We start from the raw sequence: 21952 nt of genomic DNA, 5'->3' as shown, positions 1-21952 counted from the left end.
GCTGAGCATGCATTTAAAATCACCACAGGCACCAGAATCTACTGCTGACCCTGAGCAGTAGCATTTGTGAATGCTCACTAACATGACATGATGAGAATATCCCAGCACCTTCCACATAAAAGAAGCTGAGGTGCTAGGGAAGACAGCAACCTCAGGAATGCAAAAACAACCACATAGGGAAGTGTAGAACTGGCTCTCAGCAGTAGCTTTGGTAATGTCAAGGTTTTGTTTTACAGGTCAGTTTTATAATTTCACTGCTTTTCTGCTGATCAGTGGCTTAAGTAATGACTTACATAGACTTCATTAATTTCTCCATACCACTCAGTACTGAAACTTTGCCTGAGTACTCTCTGCACGGACACTGATATCCACAGTCAAGTTTGTTAAATTTACAGATGCAAAATCTCAACACCCGTCTTTGAAAGAGAAAATATATTACCCACTGCAGACAGCATGTCTGGCTCCAAGACCAATGTAATACTCAAAGCAAGCTATACAGACAATCAAGACGATGCAAAAGACAGACATGTCTTTCTGTACGTATGAGAAAAAGCAAGACAAATGCCAAAACTGACTCAAGTACAAGCCTGAATGCCTTCTTCTGAAGCTACATATGTATAGATGCCCATGGTCTAATTTCGAAAGCAGTATTTTCAGCTCAGGCTTCTTGTGCCAAAGAACCAACAATGCAGGCACGTTCTCGATACGTGTAAGATAAATAGCCCAATTTGCAAATTAGCAGGTCATCTTCTATTGAGTTTGAATATTAAATACATCTTTATATGCATGAACATCTGAATATTGATATATTTATGTACAGATTAACATTGCCCTACTTCACACGAGAAGTTTGATTAAGAACAAATTAGGAATAAGAACAGAGCCTAGAATGTAAGTACTGTCTGGTAATCACTTTGTCTTAACGCACTACGCATAATAGCTTTTCTTCGCATCCACTGGGCACTCCAATAACAAAACTGGAAGTTAAACACATTTTATTTTCCTAAAAAAATGCATTTCTGTTCTATCCATCAATTCTGAACCATATACCTCACAAAAGTCACCCCATCTTCGTACACCTATCTACTGCACAGCTGCTGTGGAAGCTCCTGAATGGAAAACAGTGAAGAAATGCAAGCAATGTTAATCTGGACTGTTACTCTACCTGAACGAAAGGAGAGTGTTTGCTGTGTTCCTGTGGCTATTCTAACAATGGCCTTGAACCTGGCAGCAGAGAGATTAACTGGAAAAATCTAGAGAAGCATAGCTCATTTAGCATGTTTATGGTAAACAGTATCACTGTGCGTGTTGTTTTTCTTCATTCCCCCTGTATAATTTTTCATTCCTGTAGCTCCAGTTCTGCTTGTGCCAATGCAATTTAAAAAAAAGTATAGCATTACCTTCTACATAAATTTTAGTTCCCCCTCTTAATATACATTTTATTTTCCATCCTTTATTATTTACTACTTCAATTGTAGTATGACTTTTGGAATAAAAAGTCAAACATAAAACATCCTGCATGGAACAAAAGGCACACTGTAAGGAAGCTGTACTGATTCCAATTTCAGCTGTAAAGTCATTTGCTCTTACCATGCTTCCACAGAAGTTCACCATGCTGGGGTTTATCTCTAAATAACTCATATTTACTGCTCCCTGCTCAACCACAGACTACAGACATTGATTTTCAAGAGGGTCTGCTGCATGACAAAAATCACTTCTGGGATGTTAACCCAGGCCACAGTCCAGATCATTTAATCACACAACAGGTTTTGACTTCAGGAAAGGAGATGTGAGGTGAGGAATCCTAGTATTTGCACTCATCATTCAATCAACAGGTATCAGACTTGCAGAACTAAGAGTTCAGCTAATCCTCACTTTAGTTTGAAAGAAGTTCTCTTCTGGTTGTCCCATATGTAGCCAGCCAAGCTTTTCACAGATGGTTTAATGCAGCTGTGCAGAGTTATGAAGGCAATAAAACACAGCGGAATACAGTAGTGAGAACAAAGTTATGAAAGGATATTGGCAATTGTTATTACTTCGTATTTGCTTATTACAACCTTCATGGCCTAGGTAACAGAACTAGATTATCAACAAGAAAAAAGAACAGAACATCTTAGAATAAAAGACAACAAAATGTGCCAGAAGAGTTAAAAACAGACAACGTACACACCCAAGCCAATGCATAGTTATTGACAAAGCACTGTTTGCATGCATGTTAGCAGTCTTGGAGATCAGATCTTGGCCTTTGTAAGAAACCGACCTGTTGTTGCCCTTCACATCATCGAGCTCCTTCTGCAGTCTGGCACTCTTCTCCTCTTCCTCCTGAAGCTTTCTCTTTACCACTCGGAGCTCCTGCTGGGCTTCACACTTAATATCATTGGCTACAACCACTGCAGTCTGTAGATCAGCTTGAAAACGCTTCCATTCTTCTGTATCTTCCTAGAAAGAATAATTACAATCCCAAACTGCTGTAAAAATGCCACTTGAGCACTTAGTTATTGACTTCTCTCTTGCTGATCAGCATAATTTCAAGATGTTGAGGTCAAACTAAATACTAGTGTCTTTACAGTTTTGACGAAAGAAAAAACTGATGCTAAGCTCTCCATTCCAATTCAATAGTAGAATCAAGGCCCTTCCTATAGCTATTGATCATTCAGAATTGTGATACTACTACAAGCACTGTTGCTGAAAAGAGCTCACTGCTACTGATTATTCAGGAAGCAGGAACATGCTCCAAAGTAGCAGAAGTTCACCGGTAGAAAAATTAGAAGTAATTTGCAAAGAATGTATTACAGTTTACTTAAGAGACAAAGAACCGGCTATAAACAAGGAACAGAGAATGAAAGGAGGTAGAATTTTCTGTAATTGCTCTAAAAATTACAATGTCTAACTGAAATCCAGTATTACAAAAACAGCTCCACCTAGCTTTGTCATGGTATCTGAGCCTTACCTTCATTTGCTTAGTCAGAGCCTTCAGCTGCCTCTCTATATCTTGTTTTTGCTCTTCCAGCTTCATAGTTTTACCTAGAAACAGATTAAAAAACTAAGAGCCTATCTGATTTTGCCTTTGGTAGCATCACTATCAGAGATTAAATGGAAATTAAGATACTCTGTCAACAGATAGGGAATAGAATCAACAATAGATCTGTTATTCAAACATCTCTGAAACAGTTCATTATTTTTTGACATTAAACTAGGCTTTTAGATTTACAGAACTGCAAGTACAGGATCACTTGTCAGCTTGCACACCCAGGAAGCACATAGTTTAATACTGGTAAGCGAAATGATGAACTCCTTCCACCAGGTGGCAGCTCTTCTTCCACACAACAGCAAACTCGACTTCCCAGCTCCTACAAGCAATTTTATCCGAAAGCTCCTCAAAAGGCCACTAACTGCAGGTTCTAGAATGGGTGATAAATCCTTAGCTAAAGAATAAGTTTGGAAAATGTCTGTAATATTATTCCCATAGCACTAACTGTTAAAATAGTGACTTGCACGTGAACAGAAAGGATTGGTCAAAACACCACTAATTCTGAAGTGAGGCTCTTGTCACACATCAAGACACACTGCCTCCTCCTCCTCCTCGTTCTGGCCACATCTGAGCCCCCAGAATAAGTTCACTTAAACCCTCTTTTCAGCTCCACCTACTTTCTAAGTCACTGATGATCTGGTTGTTGTGAAGTTTGATAGCACGATGTTGTTCCACCTGGTCCTCCAACTCAAAAATTGTCTCCTTTAGGTTCTTTATATCTGCTTCATTCTCTGATGTCTTTTCCTGCAGCTTCTGGCTGGTTCTGCTCAGTTGCTCAGCCTGCCGCTCACACACCTCCTTCAGCTGACCACACTCATTCTCAGCCTGGAAATAAGGAAAGAAAACTGCTTGACTGTCCTTAATTCTTAAGGGTTATTGGATATCACTTGTTAGATATTCTACTATGCCATGAACTTAAGAATTGAACCTGCGCACTGTGACTACGGAAAACTTTGTGAAAACGGAGTTTCAGTGCTTACAAGACAGTTTCAGGAAACATACATGAGCTATGAATGTCAGTGATTCTTTCTCAGACATAAAGATAACAAAAGAAGATGCTAGGAAAGAAATGAAGTCTTCCATAAGGTGACCGTGATTCCAAACCACTCTGCAGGTAATGAACAGAAGAATGATATTCCTGGAAAGCTCCAAATCTAATCATTATTACATTATGAGAATTATATAGCTGCCCCAGGGACGAGGGTGATCAGTTTGTCCATATTAGCAATTCTGCTGCTTTTACCACACGCATTTCTGATGGATTGTGAAAACACATGTGGGAGAGCTAGCTACTACAGATAAGTATATTTTCTGGATATAGGACATCTGGAATTACTGAAGGGGGAATATGCTGCCCTTCAGTTTGTTGGCTCAGGCCCACAGATCAATGCTTCCAGGGCTGGGGAAGATCTCTGAGTGTGAACAACCTATGCAAAAGCAAGATGTAGGCTGCCAACTCAGAGAGCAGCACTGGCACAGGCTGACTGAAGGGCAGCCTTACAGAAGCCTGTGGTCTTGCTTGGGTGTGACAAATAGCCATTGATTCAAAACAGCTTAATTCGAAGGAAGAGTAAAAAGGAGGAAATCTGTGGTTTCAAAACCAAGCAATAAAAGTTCACTGCTGAGTCTGAGAACTCAGCAGTTTTTCATTTATTCTTCACACACTCCAGCACTCAAAAGCACCAGGGAACTTCCTCTGCAACTCTGTTTGCTGTGGTCACCTATTTAAGCTGAAAGGACACCTGGATTTTCTAAAACACTCAAACCATTGAGGTGCTTTTTGGCAATGCTCTCTTCCTCTGCAGCTAGCCAACTCTACAGTTCTTCCCATGACCCCTTTCCCATACAGGAAAGGCTGCACACATTGCTTATCACTCGTTCTGCAGTGATGGGACATTAATCACTGGCTGGCACTATATTAATGCTTGTTCTGTGATACCCTGCATTGCAGCTCTCTTTGGAACACCCAGGATCAGACAGAAAATAGAACCAGTAATTGACTTAGGCTTGCTTGGAGCAAAGCTGCAAGCCACCAAATGACAAAGAGAAATCCGTTCCAAAATTTATTTATTGTTTGCCATTGCTTTACCTATCTCCAAACAGAGTACTTTCCAGTTTTGTAAAAATACTTTAAGTTTTACCAAAATAATCTCATCTGGAGCTTGACTGCACATTGTCACTGTAAATATCAGCTTCTCTGAGCATTAACTCATGCTCCTGTGTTTTTGTACCCAGTGACATCTATAGTTCACTACTTATTAGCTTGTCCTCTACGAGTTATCAAAAATTTAATATTTGCTGATAACTACTTAGGTCCTTCTCTCTACCCGGACTACAAAGTAACTTTCACTAATATTTGTTCACACAGTATCAAAGTGCATTTTTATTAACCTGTTCTCTTGCCTCAATTTTGATAAATATATTTCTGTTCACCAAAACAGTATATTCTCCAGAAGACACCAAAGGAAATAATTTTTGAACTTATAAGCACAGCTATGCTAAAAGTTATTCCTGGAAAAACATGCACATAGCAGAAGAAGCAGAAAATATCGTAATGATCCCAGGTTCCATTCAAAGGTAACGAATGCAATTGAAATCACCTATACTGAAATCAGCTGATCGAGAGCAATTCACAGACCAACAATTACTTATTTGTGGAAAGGCAGACAAAGAACTGTTACATTTTACAGCTGCTTTACCTTAGATAGCAGACTCTGAACATGCTTCAGTTCACTGTTTGCCTTCAGCAGCTCTTGCTTAAGCTCAGTGCAAGATGCTTCCAACTGATCCTTTTCTGCATGGGCTACTTTCAGCAGCTCTTGCACCTCAGAGTTGTCAGTAGTGCATCCCATGGCGTTGATTTCTGCAGCCTTTTGTTTCTCACTCTCCAGCTGGGTTTTTAGAGATCCATTCTCAATTTTTAGACCTTCCAAAGCAATTTTACAGTCCTCCAGAGTTTTTGTCACTGTGCTGTTGCTCTGCTGTTCCACTTCTAGAAGTTTAAGCAGCTTCTCGTTTTCATCTCTCAGGCCTTTAATCACCTGCTGGGCATCTTGATGCTCCCTTTCCAAGCTTCGTAGGCTGCTGGTTAATTGTTGTTGAATGTTGAGCAATTTCTCTCTTTCAAATTGTGCTTTTTCAAGAACTTCTGCACACTTCTGTTCTAGTTCAAGGACTTTTCCCTCCTGAGATCTGCTTTCTTCGTTCTTGGATCGCTCTTGGAGGAGAGTCATTAGCTTTTCATTTTCTTGACCCAGCTGTTCTGCTCTGTCTCTATGTTGACGAAAAGAAGACTCCAGAAGAGCTTTCTCTTCCACCAGCTTCTCATTTTCCGCTGTCAGCTCCTGCACCATTTGTTGCTGATCTGACAGCTCCTGCAAAGTGGCTTGTAATTCTTCTGCTGTGCTATGGTGATTCTCCTCCATTTTTTGTATTTTCTCCGTAAGAGATGCAACAGAAAGGTCACTCATATTGTTTGGAGAACTTCCTGTAGTGGAGCATTTGGAACCTTTGAAGTGGTTGCTGTTGGAGGACGCTGGCCTGGAAGGTATATCTGCTATGTGTTCAAAATCAGACGCATCGGGTGACAAGGAAGCTTTAGTTACATCGCTGCTGGAAGAAGCTGAATTGCGCAGTGTACCCCCATTCACTCGCTGCCTGTGCTCAACTGTTCCACCCCTCAATACATTTTTTGATGGGCTTCCAAAACTGGATTCTTGGGTAGTTGGGGTTGGGAGGCTGCTGTCACCGCCACTGCTTGTTGTTGTGTCTGACAGAGGGGAGTTCTCTAGATAAAGCAATTTCTCTTTCAAAACACGATTTTCTTCTCCCAGGCTAGCAAGCTCTTTTTGGAAAGTCCTGTTTTTTTCCTGAAGGGTCCGTATTAGTGGATCTATGTCAACAGGTGACAAGGTTTCTATGTTTTGGTCTGAAGCACCCACCCCTTCAGGGTTAAGCGACCCTTTCTCTTTGCATTTCTTCAGTTCACAACGGAGTTTGGTTATTTCAGAATCTTTTGTCTTTGCTTCTGCCAGGAGTTCTTTAACCTGAGATTCCAAAACAGCCTTGTCACCAGTTTCACTCTCTTGCTTGGACTTGCTAGTGGGGCGCACATGTTTGGTAGGAGTCGGTGTACCAGAAGAGGTGGGGCTGGGCTGAGTTTTCCTCGTATTGGCTTGACCACGCAGTACAGCTCTCTCTCTTGATACAGAGGATGATATTTCTCGGGGTGCTGGAATCCCTGTGCGCTTTGCAGTTGAAACTGTTCCTTGAAAGGAAAAAGATGAGGCAAATTGTGTGAGTTCATAAAGAAAACAAATCACACGACAACAACACTAGAGCCTAGAGCAGTCTTGGAAAAAACACCTGGACATTTGAATAGGTTTAGTCATGATGAGTGCGGATTCATGTTTCACAAAGGCTTGTACTATTTTGCATTTCCTCCCCTCCTACCTCCTGCAAAGGGAACACAATCTGCTGAGCTTCTTCACAGTGTAATGATATAACATGCAGATGCTGTGATATACAAACTGCAACCCCCCAGTACCAGGATACTAATTATTTGAAAAGGAAAAAATTCTTTATGCTGTACCTTGCAAAAAAAACAAGTTTAATCCTATTAATTTCTGGGTGAAGTTTTGATAACTTCGGAAAAGATATGCGCTTTGATTATAAAAATGTATTATTTTTTAGTCACACAAGCATCTTATCACCCATTAAACTAATGTATTTGCATTCCGCTCAATTAATGAGAATAGAACCATAAAAAAGGTTTGAAACACTTATTCTGACTGTAGATTCAGTGATATGGAGTCTCAAGTAGAAAACTGTCTCCAACAGTGGTACTGCAGCAGCTCCTCACAGAGCTGAACAAAAGATTTTTCATGTTATAAATTCCATCCTCCATTGTAGAAGGAAGCACAAGAGGAGGTTAGAAAATTGATGCTTTTCCTTTTTAAAGTTATTTAGTATCATTATTTTAAACCTAGCAACAAAGCGTTATGTGATTACAAGGGAAAAGTTCTGAGTAGCTGATATTCCAGAAGACTTGAATAATGAATACGGTATCACAGGTACTGAATAAACAATAACAGCCATTCTAACCTTGAAAGTACTAACAAACTGATTAAGGAAAAGAAGTATGTTCTAGTTTCTGTTTTCAGGACCTTCCTTGAAAGGAAAACCTTAAAGTACAGAGTCATAAAGTTTTGGAATATGGTACAACAAAGAGATATTGTCTGATGCAGCCACGTAGACAGGATGCACGAGTCAATTAAGCAAATAGAAGGGGCTACCGATCCAACATTTGCAGAAAAAACAAGTTCCAGAAGCACTCTGGGCATAAATGCTACCATCAGCTCCATCTCCCCAGGTTTGGAAAGCTCACTTGGCTGATATACATGTGCAAAATTCACAGAAAAATTAAAGGTCTGTTGAGACCAAAGGGGGAGCAGACCCCCTGCCGCACAACCGCATGCCTACTGCCTCCCACAGCAATACAACTCCCTAAGCCTCCCAAAACATTTTCCACACACTGAGGAAACCTTAGCACAGTTTTTCAGTCAGTAAAGTAGGGCACTGATGGGTTAATATTACCACCACCCAGTTTGCTGAGCATCTCTTTCAAGACTGCACTAGGTTTATAAAACCCACACAAACAGGAGCCCCTCCTCCTCTTTCCAACAAACACACTCTGCAGCAGGGACAATAAACACCCAGAGACAAAGAGCAGCTGAAGAAAAGACCCCTGAACGCAGAGGCTGTGCTGGGAGGAGAGCACAGAAAGGGCTCTGTGATGGCAGGGGCACGATAAGGCCGGAGACAAAGGGTCCAGTGTTTATGGGAAGAGATAGCAGGGACAGGCTGGCTGGAGAGCCAGCAGCCCACACAGCTTCATTTAGTCATCTGCATCTGGAAGAGCCGACGGATCCAGGCAGCACCACGCTTCCCCAGCGAGAAGCGCAACGCAGGCAGAGATGGGAGTTTGCTGCTGCGACTCAAATGGTGGCTGCTGCAGCCCCAGGCCAGAGAGCTCCCTCACTTGGTGGGTCCGAAGGCCCTGGCCTCACTGCTTGTCTTGTTTCCTAACTTGTGGGCTCCCAACTGCCATGATCCAGCACCTGCAAAACGTACTCACAGTGAGCTCGCCACACAAAGCTCTCAGTATTGATGCAGCTAACGCTGTAAGATGAAGGACAAGAGGGAAACTGAATGGACTGATGTGAGGCGTCGCTTCCAGCACAGAAGCATCAGCTCAGCACAGCTCCTTCCTGCACAGAAGCAAAGGTTCACATAGAGATTTTCATAGGAGTACAGCAGAGAGCATCCGTCTCTTGAGCAAACAGTTGCACAGGGGTCCCAAGTAGAGAAGCAGTACTCAGACAAGCTATTGCCATACTGCAGATTGAAGATGTAAAATATACATTACACATGGCCAGAAACGTTCCTCGATAGAACCTAAGGTGTGCTTTTAAAGCCTTCTGTTACGTCCCACTCTTATCCAATCCAAAAGGTTTTTCTACTGTCATAATGCAATTTTATGACAAAGCAAATGCCCCAAATAACTCATCTGTTTTTCGCAGTGCTGGAGCTAATGCAATGACATGACTGTCATCTGGTCAGCACATGACAGGGGAGTGTTATATAAGCACTGGGTAGCATTGACTAGGCAGCATAACACACATTATAACCAAAAAAATGCTGCTGCACACTGGTACAGATTGCACAGTGCTATGAGAAAAACTCCTTTTCCTGAGAGAAATGTAGAAGTTCTGGTAGCAATGCCAGCATGCTTCTAATTGCCACCTGCTTACAATTGCAACATGATCCTGAGCAATGGAAGATATATACATAAGAATAACTAGCAAGCATACTTAACAGGGATTATCTGTACTTCACCAGACTGCCAACCAGTCCAGGCATCAAGCTTACTCAGCCTGCCCCATGTGTTTTGTAAGAGTCCATACTTTGCTGACTTGTTCCGTCATAAATCATAAAGCATTTGCATTCTATCAAGAATCATTAACCAACCTGTGCGCTTTTTCTTGATGTAGCAGTGTTTATGTATTTTCCTCTCTCCATCCTCCAAAACAGCACAATAAAATACTAAAAAGCCAAAGAGAACCTAGAAAAGAGACACCTCTCAAGGCAAAAGCTGATCAGAAAGCACCAAAGCAAGCATAAGCATTGATATCAGGCCTATTTTATGGGCAACTCCCCCCCCGAATGACCTTGAAATTGAGCAGTGTAGCAGTTATAAATGGAACTGCCAGCCCCACTGCCTGAGGCACCCACTATGCAGGAACTGAACTTAGGGCCGTACAGTCACCCTGGTGACCATCAGCTCTACACCCCATACTGGTTAAGGTCTAAGGGAGATTCCAGACAGAGCATGCTGCCAAGCTGCAGAACCAGATTTAGAGTTAATACTCTTCTTTTTTTTCCCCTCATGTTTTGATTTTTAAGTGACTGGCATCTCACAGAACTGCACTTCCTAGGGAGAGTTTGCCGTTTTGAGCAGGAAAAAACAAACATACAAACAAGCAAGAATGCAGTCCTGCATCTTAAGGGTGACAATCTAGAAAAATATCCCAACCCCTTAAATACCTTTCTGTTTGGTTAAATGGTGCTATGGTATCTCATTTGCATTCCCATCATTTATCTACCCTGCCCGCCCTGTTAGCTCAACTATTCTCTTGACAAATTTGAGCACAACATCCTTAACACTCCCGTGTACACCCAAGCTCACGCTACCTCCATCACCTCTGATCAACACAGTTCCACCTACTTCCCTTTGCATCATACTTAGCCTCCCATTCCGCCAGCGCTGCACCCAGTTTGCCAATGGCCTCAGATTATGTTCCTCCACTTCAGAGGAGCTAGGAATTATTCCCAAATAATCTACTGGGAGTTATTTCCTGACAACCTGCTTTGGACAAACCAAAGTCACCTTATTGTCGCATTCCTCACTTTGGTGCCTGGGAGGAGCCCTCTGAACTCCTCCATTTCCAGGATCTGCCAGATTTACTATCCAGGCACAAGGGATTAAACTTATATAGTACTTCTAATTTTCAAAATACCTTAAAATTAACAACAATTTAATGCTCAAATCTACTGATAAAGACGATTGTGACCTCTAGGTTACAGAAGGGAGCTGCACAGAAATGCCTTGCCCAAGGTCATGCTATGTCAGTAAGGATTAGGCCCCCGGAGCTGCTGGCTCGCAGCCTGCTGTGCTGCCTTACTGCTTGCACCACTTCTGCCAGGGGACACTCGCTGCCTTTCAGCTGGCGTCAGAAACAAAGCGGAACTTTTAACGAGATAAGAGTTGACCCCTCGTGATGATCTGTAGCCATTTTAATCCCATTTGCAGCACAGCTACATTGTATTCCACGGAAGGAAGGATCAGGATTGCTCTTCAATTTTTCCACGTAATGCCTCTGATCTATATTAGATCTAAGCTCCCAGCACCTGTTGCATCAGCTCCCATAGGGGCAGCCACAACAAGAAGAGAATGGAGAGAATCATTTCCTAACCCAGAAGGTGGAACACATCAACTGCTGTTCAGAAGTCAAATTCCTGCAGGAGAACTAATGCAGTTACAGTACTAGCAGAGCAAGGCAGGGTGGGTGGCAAACGTTTTACCACAGACGCAGAGCGGTCATGCGTGACACTGAGGAACGAAGATTCAGTTGAGTCCATCTGTCCTCACACTTTGTGTGCTCCACGATAACATATTATCACTGCCTCCTCAGTAAAGCTTTGAACTTAGTTTATTTTACTTGACTCTGAAGGAGAATTAGCAGCTCAAGTACTTGCTTCTCCAGTCCCAGAGGAGAGGAAGAATCTCAGGTGGGAAGTGACTTCATTTGACCACAGAATCACCTTTCAGTAAGTTCTGATTTCTGTATTGAATCTATTTTTTAGAACTGGAGTCACTACAAGACTATTTTGCCTCTGGCCTTCGTGTCACTCGTGTCCCACAACCTGCCCTTTTCTTAATCCCCCTCTCCATCAACATACTAATAACCCAAAAGGTTAATGCCATGAACTCAGCTCTTCCAGAGATAAATTAACATGGAATGTTCCATATTATAAGTTCTTCCCAAACTGTAATCCTGACAACTCTTAAACTAAGAACAATAAAAGCATGCAATTTCTTCTCCGAAATGTTTAAAAATCCATGTTAACAATTCATTCTTCCATAGCTGGAGTAGGAACAGAGTTCATCCATGTAATTTAAGCAAGCTGATCACTGATTCATTTCAGAAAGCACTTCAGTCATGTAAGACTAAACCAAGACAGACACATTTTTGGGTGTGATTTTTTAAAACAATGGATACCTTATTCGAGTTGCAAGGGCAAGAAAACAAGAAATAAAACTATTCACAGTACTCTGCAATGTTAAAAGTCATATTTCAAAAAAAGGCAAACTTGCCTGCAGACAAGTTTGTACTCTCATGATCATCTGCTGCTCAACGATCATCACATCTCTTTCATTCTTTCTCCCACATTTGCAACAAACAAGCAATTTCACTGTCTCGCGTGTTTCCTTGCCATCCCTCACATCTCAAAATGGCTTGAAAATTTTATTCTGAGTTGACAAGATCCTGATTAAGCCAGGCGCTTAATATTACTTTTCCCAGTAGCGGACAAGCCAGTAAGAGCTCAAATTTGAACGGAAAGTCTGTCTGACTTTGCAATTGACTTTCAACTTCCTTTCTCCACCATTGTTCCTACCTGAGACTGATGAAGAGTGAACTAGGACTGCTTTGGGAAATGATGACTACATAGCACAGAAGAATGCTTGGTGTACATTTGACTCTTAAATACTGTTTTCATTGAAAGATTTCAGAGTTTTGCACAGGCATCCATGTAATTAAAATGCCCTATTTTCCCCTGCTGTTACATCTCTCTGCTTAAAGTTAAAAAAACAATTTTTTCAGAGATCTTCCATACCCTAATTAACAGGAAACAGTTTCCACAGGAGAGAAACACTGACACGTTTTGGGGTGGCATGACAAGAAGTATAACTGCTATGAAGGAGGGCAGATGTAAAAGCAACCCTCTACTGGACTGAAGTCTTTCACAGAGATACGCACAGAGACAAATCCCTATATATAGACTGCCGTGTTATTTAATGTTTGTATCCCAAATCCTCTGGGCATGCTGACAGCAAGAGAGTTTGATAATGAATACTGAATAAATGCATGTGATGGAATCAACTTAAGAAGATCTGAATCAGTTGTTAAGTGCTTCTTGTAGCTTAGAATGAGAGCAGGACTGGATGCAGAAGGCCAGATTTTCAGAGAATGGTGTCAAGAGACTGATCATCACCTACTGTTATTTTCAAAATTGCTTAAGCTGTTCAGAATTTCATATTCAAGATAAAAACGTTTAAAACATCTGATCCACCATCCACCTAAGTAAAAATCAGGATAAAGAGTGACACTATTGCACAGCAACAAACAATTACAGCTTGATCAAGGGAACGAGCTGAATGGGTTAGCCTGTCAGCAGTTCTCAGAGACCACGCTGCTAGACACTCCTTTGGATATTCCTCAGTAACAAAAAAGAATGTCATTTTCCATCTCTTTCAGAGCTTCCCTGCGGAAGGGCAATGCTCTCTGCTACCCAGTCTTTATGCAACAGCAAACAAAGCAGATCTAGGCTTGGCCACTTGTGGTTCTCCTGAATGAGTCTGTTTGCAGAACATTAGTCATAGAGACAACACCTTTGCAGGTCAGCAAATCTTTGGGAAGGTTCACTCGGACTCCACCCCACTTTAAAAGGGACAAGGGGATGGCTGCAGAATAACAAAGGTGGTTTTGATAGTCTAAACACTAACTATATGGAAGCATCTGTTCAAATAACACCTTCACTCTTATTAAACAGAGATTAAAGAGTCTTTACAACATGAACTTTCTTTCCTCTTTATGGGCCTGTTCACATAGAACTCCTCTCTGAATAACCACAGCAGTTAAAATCTCTTAACCCTGACAGACGTGCAAACATCCACACAAAGCAGCATTCCTCTGAGCATTCTTTAAGATATTTGCTTGGATTTTCTGGAGGTTTGTTAAGTCTCAGATGAAAACTCAAGCTTGGATACGCCTGTTTTGAAGATAATAGTTTTGTACCTGGGCCTTCACTGTGCCATAAGCCTTTTGCACCATGACATAAGTATGAGGATACCACAGTGTTTACCTTTAAAATGAAGTACACGAAACCCCACAAATTAACCAAAGTTTATCATCTCTGCCAATCTGGGTGCAGACAAGGAGTGTAACTGCCATCTACCACTGCACCACGTTGTATTTAAGAGTACCCAGCAACCTGGCATAACAAACAGACATCCAAAGCAAATGGTCTAGCAAATGTTGAGAGAAACTCTATATCACATGTATGCTTACTGGCATGCCCTCCTGTAAACTCAAGTCTACTTTTTTTTTTAAAGGAACTGTTAATACCTGTGGGTCTGCCAAAAGCACAGTCACCTGCTGACTATAAGCCTTGTCTCCCCCTAGAAAGGATGACTAAAATGTTTTACATAGCATTATATCAAAATTAATCTGGTGGAATTCACAGAAATCCAGCTAATTTCTCAATGGGATGGCTGTACTACATACAGTTTCCCTGACATAAACGACTACTAGTTGTACTAAGAATTCCAGGATATTCCTCTATTCTTGTTTGCAAACCAGTAGAGTATTGCCTTCAACTCAGAAAATTACTTCCTTACTAATCAAGCCCAGTAGTCTGCCACTCAGGCATCGTTGAATTAACAGTGGTAACAAGACAGCTATACTCCCCCATTTCTGGGAAACGCAGTTAAATTAGATAGAATACCAGCTTTAAGTGTTTCAAGAAATACAGGAAATTAAAACACAAACAAACCCCTTAATCCAACCACGTAAATTCAGTTAGTAGTGGTCATCACTGAGTAGCAAGTAGACACATTCCTCTACACATAGTGCATGTACAATGGCTGTCACAACTGAACATTAACGTCTGAGCTGTGTCTGGCAGGCAACAAAGAAGAGCAGTTGCCCAAGGCCCCCTGGTCCAAGAATCCAACAGGAAAGAGATGTGAACAGAACCCTGCTCCCTCCAGACACACATCAGTGCTGTGTATTACCTGAACCACAAGACCCACCTGATGCATCTACAAGCACAAAGGATAACCAGAAAGTGATCTTAAGTAGGGAAATGCTTGATAGCAACATTTGCAGAATTCAACCTATTTAACTGTTCAGGAGGACAGGTTGAGAGCTGACTCATGGAATTGTTTTGGCTGTAGAATTATCTACAGGCTTTCTCTCCTTCACCTTTCTTTGTTAAAGGCAGATCCTGATCTAATTCTCCATCCTTCCCATAAACACTTGAACTCATCCCACTCAGGGAGCAGCAAGCCACTACAGAGGAATGAAGCAGCTGAAAATGCCTTTGGTCAGTGCTGCTGCTGAGTGCTTTGTATTAGGAAACCATGACCCGAATCCTCCAGTTCAGGAATGCTGCCCCACACTTGGCCAAAAGGCCACAGCTGACTGAGCCAAAGTAATTTCTCTCCTCACGAATTCTCAAACCCTGCTAATCCAGATAGAGTGGGAAGAAACGGAACAAAAATTAAGATATGAAAAAAGGTTCCTCCTTGTGCAAAACAGAGGGCACAACGTAAGAGTAAAGAGTAAAAGAGTCCTTTACATTTTTAATTGTTTGCTTAATACTTAATACCAGTACACATTGCATTGGTATTACAACTGCTTTTTGTTTACTAAAATGTGATGACCACATAACAAACTCAGTTTTATTGCCGTTTCCAGCTTGCTGTAGTGAGGGAGTGGGGACAGAACTGTGTTTAGCTTCCACAGCTCATCTAGAGCCTTAGCTCTGCCGAGTAGAGCAAGAAGGGAGCCAAAGTGCACTGTCCTGAAGAGCTGACACTGGGAACAGGGCTGAAATCATTAAAACTCCATCAACACAGGATGAGATGCATCAAGGAATGAGACAGAAGGACAGAGAGGAAGAAATCCCATAACATAATGAGATGTTTATCTATAAAAAGTTGCCCACTTCAAAGCAGGAAGAGCTTCAATACCTTGGTTAAAAAAAAATAAAAAGCACTTTTAATTAAAAGATCAGTCAAAGATTTTCCACAGTCAAGCAGCCTCAAAGAAGTTGTGAGTGGAGGAGGGAGAGACCAATTTCTAACTTGATTAGCCCATTCTTCAAAGTCAACAAGGTTTTGTGAAAGCAGAATTTCTCAAAAATAGATAAGGATCGGGGAAATATCTTCAGCTCCTCAAAGAGTGCTGCCTCTTCCCTTTGGATGTCTGATCATCACCAGCTTTTGCTCAGGAGAAGCCTGAAAAAATACTATCAGAGCTGTGTGCCTATCCCCTTGAAATGGACAGCAAGCCCAGCACTGATACACAGCTTTGGGTTAAACAAAGCTACTGCCATGTACTTAAAGAGGCTTCAAACATAAGCCAAATGTCTGCATGCTGCTTTAGCCTGATACAACCAGGCTGTCTTCTGCACACAACCTCCTGTTATAGGAGGGCTTAAACATCTTTAAAGTTTTACACAAACTGCATCAATTTTTGGCAGCACGCTTTCTACCCGCAGCACAACATTTCCAACGGAGACGGGTATGACACCAGTGTCTCATCCCTGCCTAGTGCTAGAGTTCCAGCATTATTGCTGACGTTTTATACTCTTGGGAACAAGACTTAGAAAAAGCATAAAAAAAAATGTATATGACCAAACAGATGTGTGTCCTTTTGTTTCCTGAGAAAACAGGATTTTGACGATTTCACCCACAAGGAAAGTGACATTTTCTCTACAGGCTGCTGCTTACCAACTATTTTATCACGTCACTGGTAGGAGAACAGCAGGGCTCTCACACTCAGCAGGCTGGTGCTGCGTGTGCTTTCCCCAAGAGGAGAATACCCAACCCCACAATGACTGGTGTTCATGAAACCTGGCTCATCCAGTTACCAGCTGCTAATTGTGACTAATTGAACTTATTGCTGAGCTGGCTCTTTTCTGCACAATTCTCAGGAACTACCTCTGTTTTGGTTTAGGAGATGTATGTGTTTTTATCTACGAAATGAACATCCAGATCTGCTTTTCAAGGTCTTTCTCTTCCCTGTCTTGCAGAGAACTTGGTTCGTGCCAACAAATTTATCATTATCCACACCCTCATAGAAACAATCCCTACAGAAGTGATTACATGGGGCATAATTACACAGTATTATACGGATTTCTACATCTTCATTAGAAATGCTGCAATGTGAAAACTGCAGAAGACCTTTAGGGTGTTAAAAATACAGTAGAAAATCCCCTGAATTCGAGATGCCTACTGCATTCTGAGGCAGAAGCTGTGCACAAGGGCAGCATCCTTAGAGACTAAGTTTGTTGAGAAACATTTTGCGTGTTCTATTCTTGGTTTGTTTGCTTTTATATTTCCTTTATACTTTATTATATATCGCCTTTATGTTTCCAGATATTATTTTGTTTAGAAATGGAACGGATCATAGAAAGCAATCAATTTCTTAAAACAGGACTAACTGCCATTCATCAAATTATACGTGCAACTACTAGTTCGTCACAAACTGAAGAGTAAAGCAAATTATTCTGAATATTATCTACAGTCCATGGCAAAGAAATGCAAAAGAAGATTAAGGATAAATTACAGTTCAGAAGGACAAGGAGGAAAAGTCAGCCAACAGAAGTATATGTCAAACCACTGAGTGCACCCTGCCCCTAGCTCCCCTTTCCCATACATTAATAAATAGAACTTTACTGAAGCAAGTAAGAATTCTACCAGTTACTCCAGTGGTGTCCTACTTCCACTGATCATCTTTAACAGCACCAAAGCACACAGAGGAACAAGAACAAGAGAGACGTAACTCTTCTCACAGGACACGGACATGTTCATGTAGTCTCTAACACCTCTCCTAAGCAACTGAACAAATTCAATTTCAGATACAAAAACTATGTAGTTTTTGTTGCTTGGTAATAAATGGAAGAATGGATGTCCTTGTTTCAGCCCCTGCTCATGCCCAGAACTGGACCCTGCACATTTGTGTTAGCCTTACTCTTTCCCAAGGGTATAAGTTTCCAGTCAAAGGCAAATCTACCTGTAAGAGGCTCACACTTCAGTTTTGCTATTGATAAAATTATACAGTTAGTTGTGTGCTATGCACACTGATTAAAAGGATGGAAAACTGCAGTTCTGCTGTAATTCTGTCAGAACCAGCATATGCAGTCACAACTGTCCACTAGCTGTTTCCTTCTCACTGCCAATTGCAGCACATTAACTGAACTAATAAAACTGTCACCAAGAAAGTTAGCTTTTACCTTTACTGTTATACTAGATCTGCTATAGATTCTAAAACACCCTCAGTGCTGGGAAGAAGCAGCCTGCAGAGCTCTATCCGTAGGACAAGCCTCCACTGTCTACCTCATCCAGTACGATTCCTCAACTGCAGCAAAGTTCTCTGCTTTTTTTTTCCAAGAATGGTTTTAATTTTCAACAGCAAAACAATTTAACACAAAACAAAATACATAAACCACATCCTGCTGCCTGCCATGCCCCAGAAGTTCTTTTTGTAAGAGCTTTGGTCCTGCCCCCAGAGAAAGTACTCCCACTCAGCACATCCTCCCAGCCAACGCCAAATGTTGTAAGGGCCCCTGCATTAAGCAGAACTTTACTGATCTCTTCCACAAATTTAGCATTCACTGGCCCCTCGACTTGGGATCAGGGGACCTCTGATTATCACTTAACTCTGCCTCAAACAGATATTTTCAGAGGCAGCTAGTTACTCATACTCATGACTAAATTCCTCTAAGAGGTCTGTCCAAATGGTGACATAGTCTCTTGGCTGTACTCATTTCACTGGCCTACAGAGCAGAACACACTTCTGCTATTTGACATCTGTTTGTCAGTATTTCTGAAATGACTTAATAGTGTCACTCCAGTTGAGTCACATCACAAGGCTAATCAACAGAGCTGGCCCTGACTGGCCTTGGAAGAGAGGCTTAAGTCAAGTAAAAATTACTCTCTGGGGGAAAATAAGCTCCTTCAATGCTAGTTTAATCAGCAGTGAGTTACTACTCTGAAGAACGAAAGCATTTGTAAAACCCTCGTGTAAGAGTGACTTGTGGGAGGAAGAGGTGACTAAGGAATTAAACTATCCACTGGAGAGCAAACTGTGGTTTGCTGGCTCCACTGGGAACAAAAGGTCTACGGCTCGCTGCCTGGGCTCGAAGAGGACATGACTTGCTGTCGGTATTTCCATGAAAGCTGTTATGTGATTCATTAGTTCTGCTGGCCCCTCTCGCCTCCCTCCCTTCCCCCCACACCATCATTAAACTCATCTGTTCTCTGGAGCTCTTGCTTGGCAGAAATGGTGTGCTGACATAGAACAGTTCAAATGAATGGTTCCCATGTTTAAAAGAAAGGAAGAGAAGCAGACAGAGACTGAAGGGAGCACCCAGAGAAAGACCTGAATGTACTCCCTGAGAAAGAAAATCAGACATTAATAGAAATAATAGTTCTACAATACCCTTTACCTTGGCAGAGTCTGATGTTTTGTGGACTATCTCCCCTACACCAAAACAAAAGAAGAAGCCACCCCTAGGTCAGGACAAAACAGGCACAAGAAAACAGATCAATATTGCCTCAGTGTGTGCACTAACATTTGATATCCTCATCCAAGCCATGTAAGCATGTTTTGCAAATAAGCACAGTCCCAAAAAAAGTCTAACCCTTGGATAACCCCACTCATTACCTTGTTCCAACTAGAGAAGTTAACATTTCCCATTCAACTGCTGCTTTCAAAGTTTTTCCATGTTTTAAGTCACTTTTTCCACCTCTTCTCAAAGATATTATTAATCACCACATCACCTGCAGATGTTTAGAGGATAAACAAAACCCCACCATCACCAAGTCAACCAATGTCAAAGAGTCTTAGCACTCCTGTTCAGAAACACTGGCTGCCTTACTGTTTCCAAGGCCAACTGATGTTTGAAAGGCTTCTCCCAATAAATGTTTCTGTGCTGGATAATACGTATTCTTCCATACATTCCCATTAAATGTTCCAACTATTTCACAGGTGCCCTGGCCTGCAGATGCACTAACATTTCCTCCTGTTTGAGGCAGCCAGTCTCAGAAGCAGAACACTAATTTTATTGATGAGCTGCAGCAATATTCACTATTGTTTTTACATCTTTTTTTTGTACTATTTCATAGGTGCTTTCCTTCTAAAACCTCAATATGCTCAGTAAGTACAAATATTCAGAGCACTTGGGGATAGTTACTACTTACCCACTTTGCAAGTGGGAGAGTTTTGGCAAACACGGTGCAAACTTTGGTCACAGCACCACAAAACAAAGTTCTTATAAAAATATATTTTTAAATAACTTGTATTTTATATTATTTTATTTTATATTTTAAAATATATTTGAAATTCAAAGTCAGGAAAGACCTGTAGGATGTAACAGGTATTATCCCTGATTCCTTTTGAAACACTCTTGCACTCTTAGCAACACTAATCTAAATTGATACTTGGCTGTTACAGAGTCCGGTAAACCTTCAGTTCCAAACAGAACCATTGGACACCAGCAGTGGATTACCTCAAAAAAAAAAAGCACGTACCTAATGTCCACTTTCTCTGTCTTCATCTCTCTGAAATTTTCTAGCTCAGTTTCTTTCAGAGTCCAGCGTACTAAGGTGTCAGCTTCAAATCACTTCACCTGGGCCCAATAATTTTCTTCCTATTCCAATTCCTCAATAGCACTGACCAACCCACCCAGAACTTGGGGTTACCACAGCTGGGTTCTTTACATATTGAATTTTGACTGTTAGCTGGCGTAGTCAACCCCCAAAATCATTGCTTCTGAACCTGTGTTATTTTATTTAGAGGTTTTAAACTAAAATAGATCTTTGTTGTAAAACTGTAGCCATGTTAGGCCAAAAGCTGTGCGTGCTCATGTCCTGCTTCTCGTATTCACGCTCAACAGAAAACCTGTCGAAGTACTTTGTACTCTCCTAAGTATATGGAAATAAGTACTTCATTCTAGGTTACAATATACGTCATAACAGAGGCATTTAGAGTCAGGTTTTTAAAGCCTTCTTTGGTCTGGTGATATCAACAGAAGGAGCAGGTCTTAAAAACCTGCCTCTGGTAACCCAATACAGTAAGTTCTGGGATGCAAAACTTGAAATGAAACACACAGCATCCACAAGATTTCCTGAGAAGAAAAACAAATAAACAAGATGACTCTGAATATCATAAGGGAAACAGCAGACTTGATTTCTGTATTTAAGTCTGGAACATGAACTACATCAATACAGAGGCCTGTCTAAAGGGAACACAAATACAGCTTCCGACGTCTTTATGTTATACTTTGATTTCAGTGCCCGAGTTCTCACACATGGAATATGTTGGCACAATTTACTGTCAGCTTTGATGTTCCTGAAAGTTTTTCCCATAATTAAACCAAGTTTTGAGCACGCAGTTCAATATAAAATCAGTGGTTTAGTCATGTTTATACCTTATGATCAGTGAAATCATATTAAACAAGACTTAGTACAGTGTACATTTAAAAACTGAAAAGTTTTAAAAATGTATAGATGCTACGGAAATATAACCTTCCCCCTTCAAAAAAATAAATCACAGGACAAGAGAAAACAAAGGTTGAAAGAGATTTTCAGACCCCACAGGGGGTCTGCGCATTCATTTGTCATTTAAGTTGATAGTAATAAGCTGTTCAAATTCTGCCACTGGCCCTGAAAAGTCATAGCCAGTGTTCCCAAACTCTGACCAGAAGTTAGCAGTGCTTCCCATGCCATTATCCATCGTCCCCCTAGTTTACCATCAGCATCATCCCTCCTCAAATGACATTAACACGGCT

General features: G+C 41.3%; 1 protein-coding gene across 5 annotated transcripts in view; it reads right to left on the bottom strand.

Moving 5' to 3' along the window:
* SPECC1 (sperm antigen with calponin homology and coiled-coil domains 1) overlaps nucleotides 1-21952 on the bottom strand; it is an 83222-nt gene that overhangs the window by 30189 nt on the left and 31081 nt on the right. For all 5 annotated transcript variants that reach the window (XM_021416211.1, XM_021416215.1, XM_021416212.1 and 2 more), the window contains 4 exons: nucleotides 5731-7298; nucleotides 3649-3856; nucleotides 2951-3024; nucleotides 2261-2439 (listed from right to left, as the gene is read on the bottom strand). In XM_021416211.1, coding sequence (XP_021271886.1) covers nucleotides 2261-2439; nucleotides 2951-3024; nucleotides 3649-3856; nucleotides 5731-7298 — 2029 coding nt within the window. The remainder of the gene's footprint in view (nucleotides 1-2260; nucleotides 2440-2950; nucleotides 3025-3648; nucleotides 3857-5730; nucleotides 7299-21952) is intronic.

Source organism: Numida meleagris, chromosome 18 (assembly GCF_002078875.1).
Source record: "Numida meleagris isolate 19003 breed g44 Domestic line chromosome 18, NumMel1.0, whole genome shotgun sequence".
Lineage (NCBI taxonomy): Eukaryota > Metazoa > Chordata > Aves > Galliformes > Numididae > Numida > Numida meleagris.
Note: the sequence above shows the minus strand (reverse complement) of the source record. Positions and strands in the feature narration are given on the sequence as shown.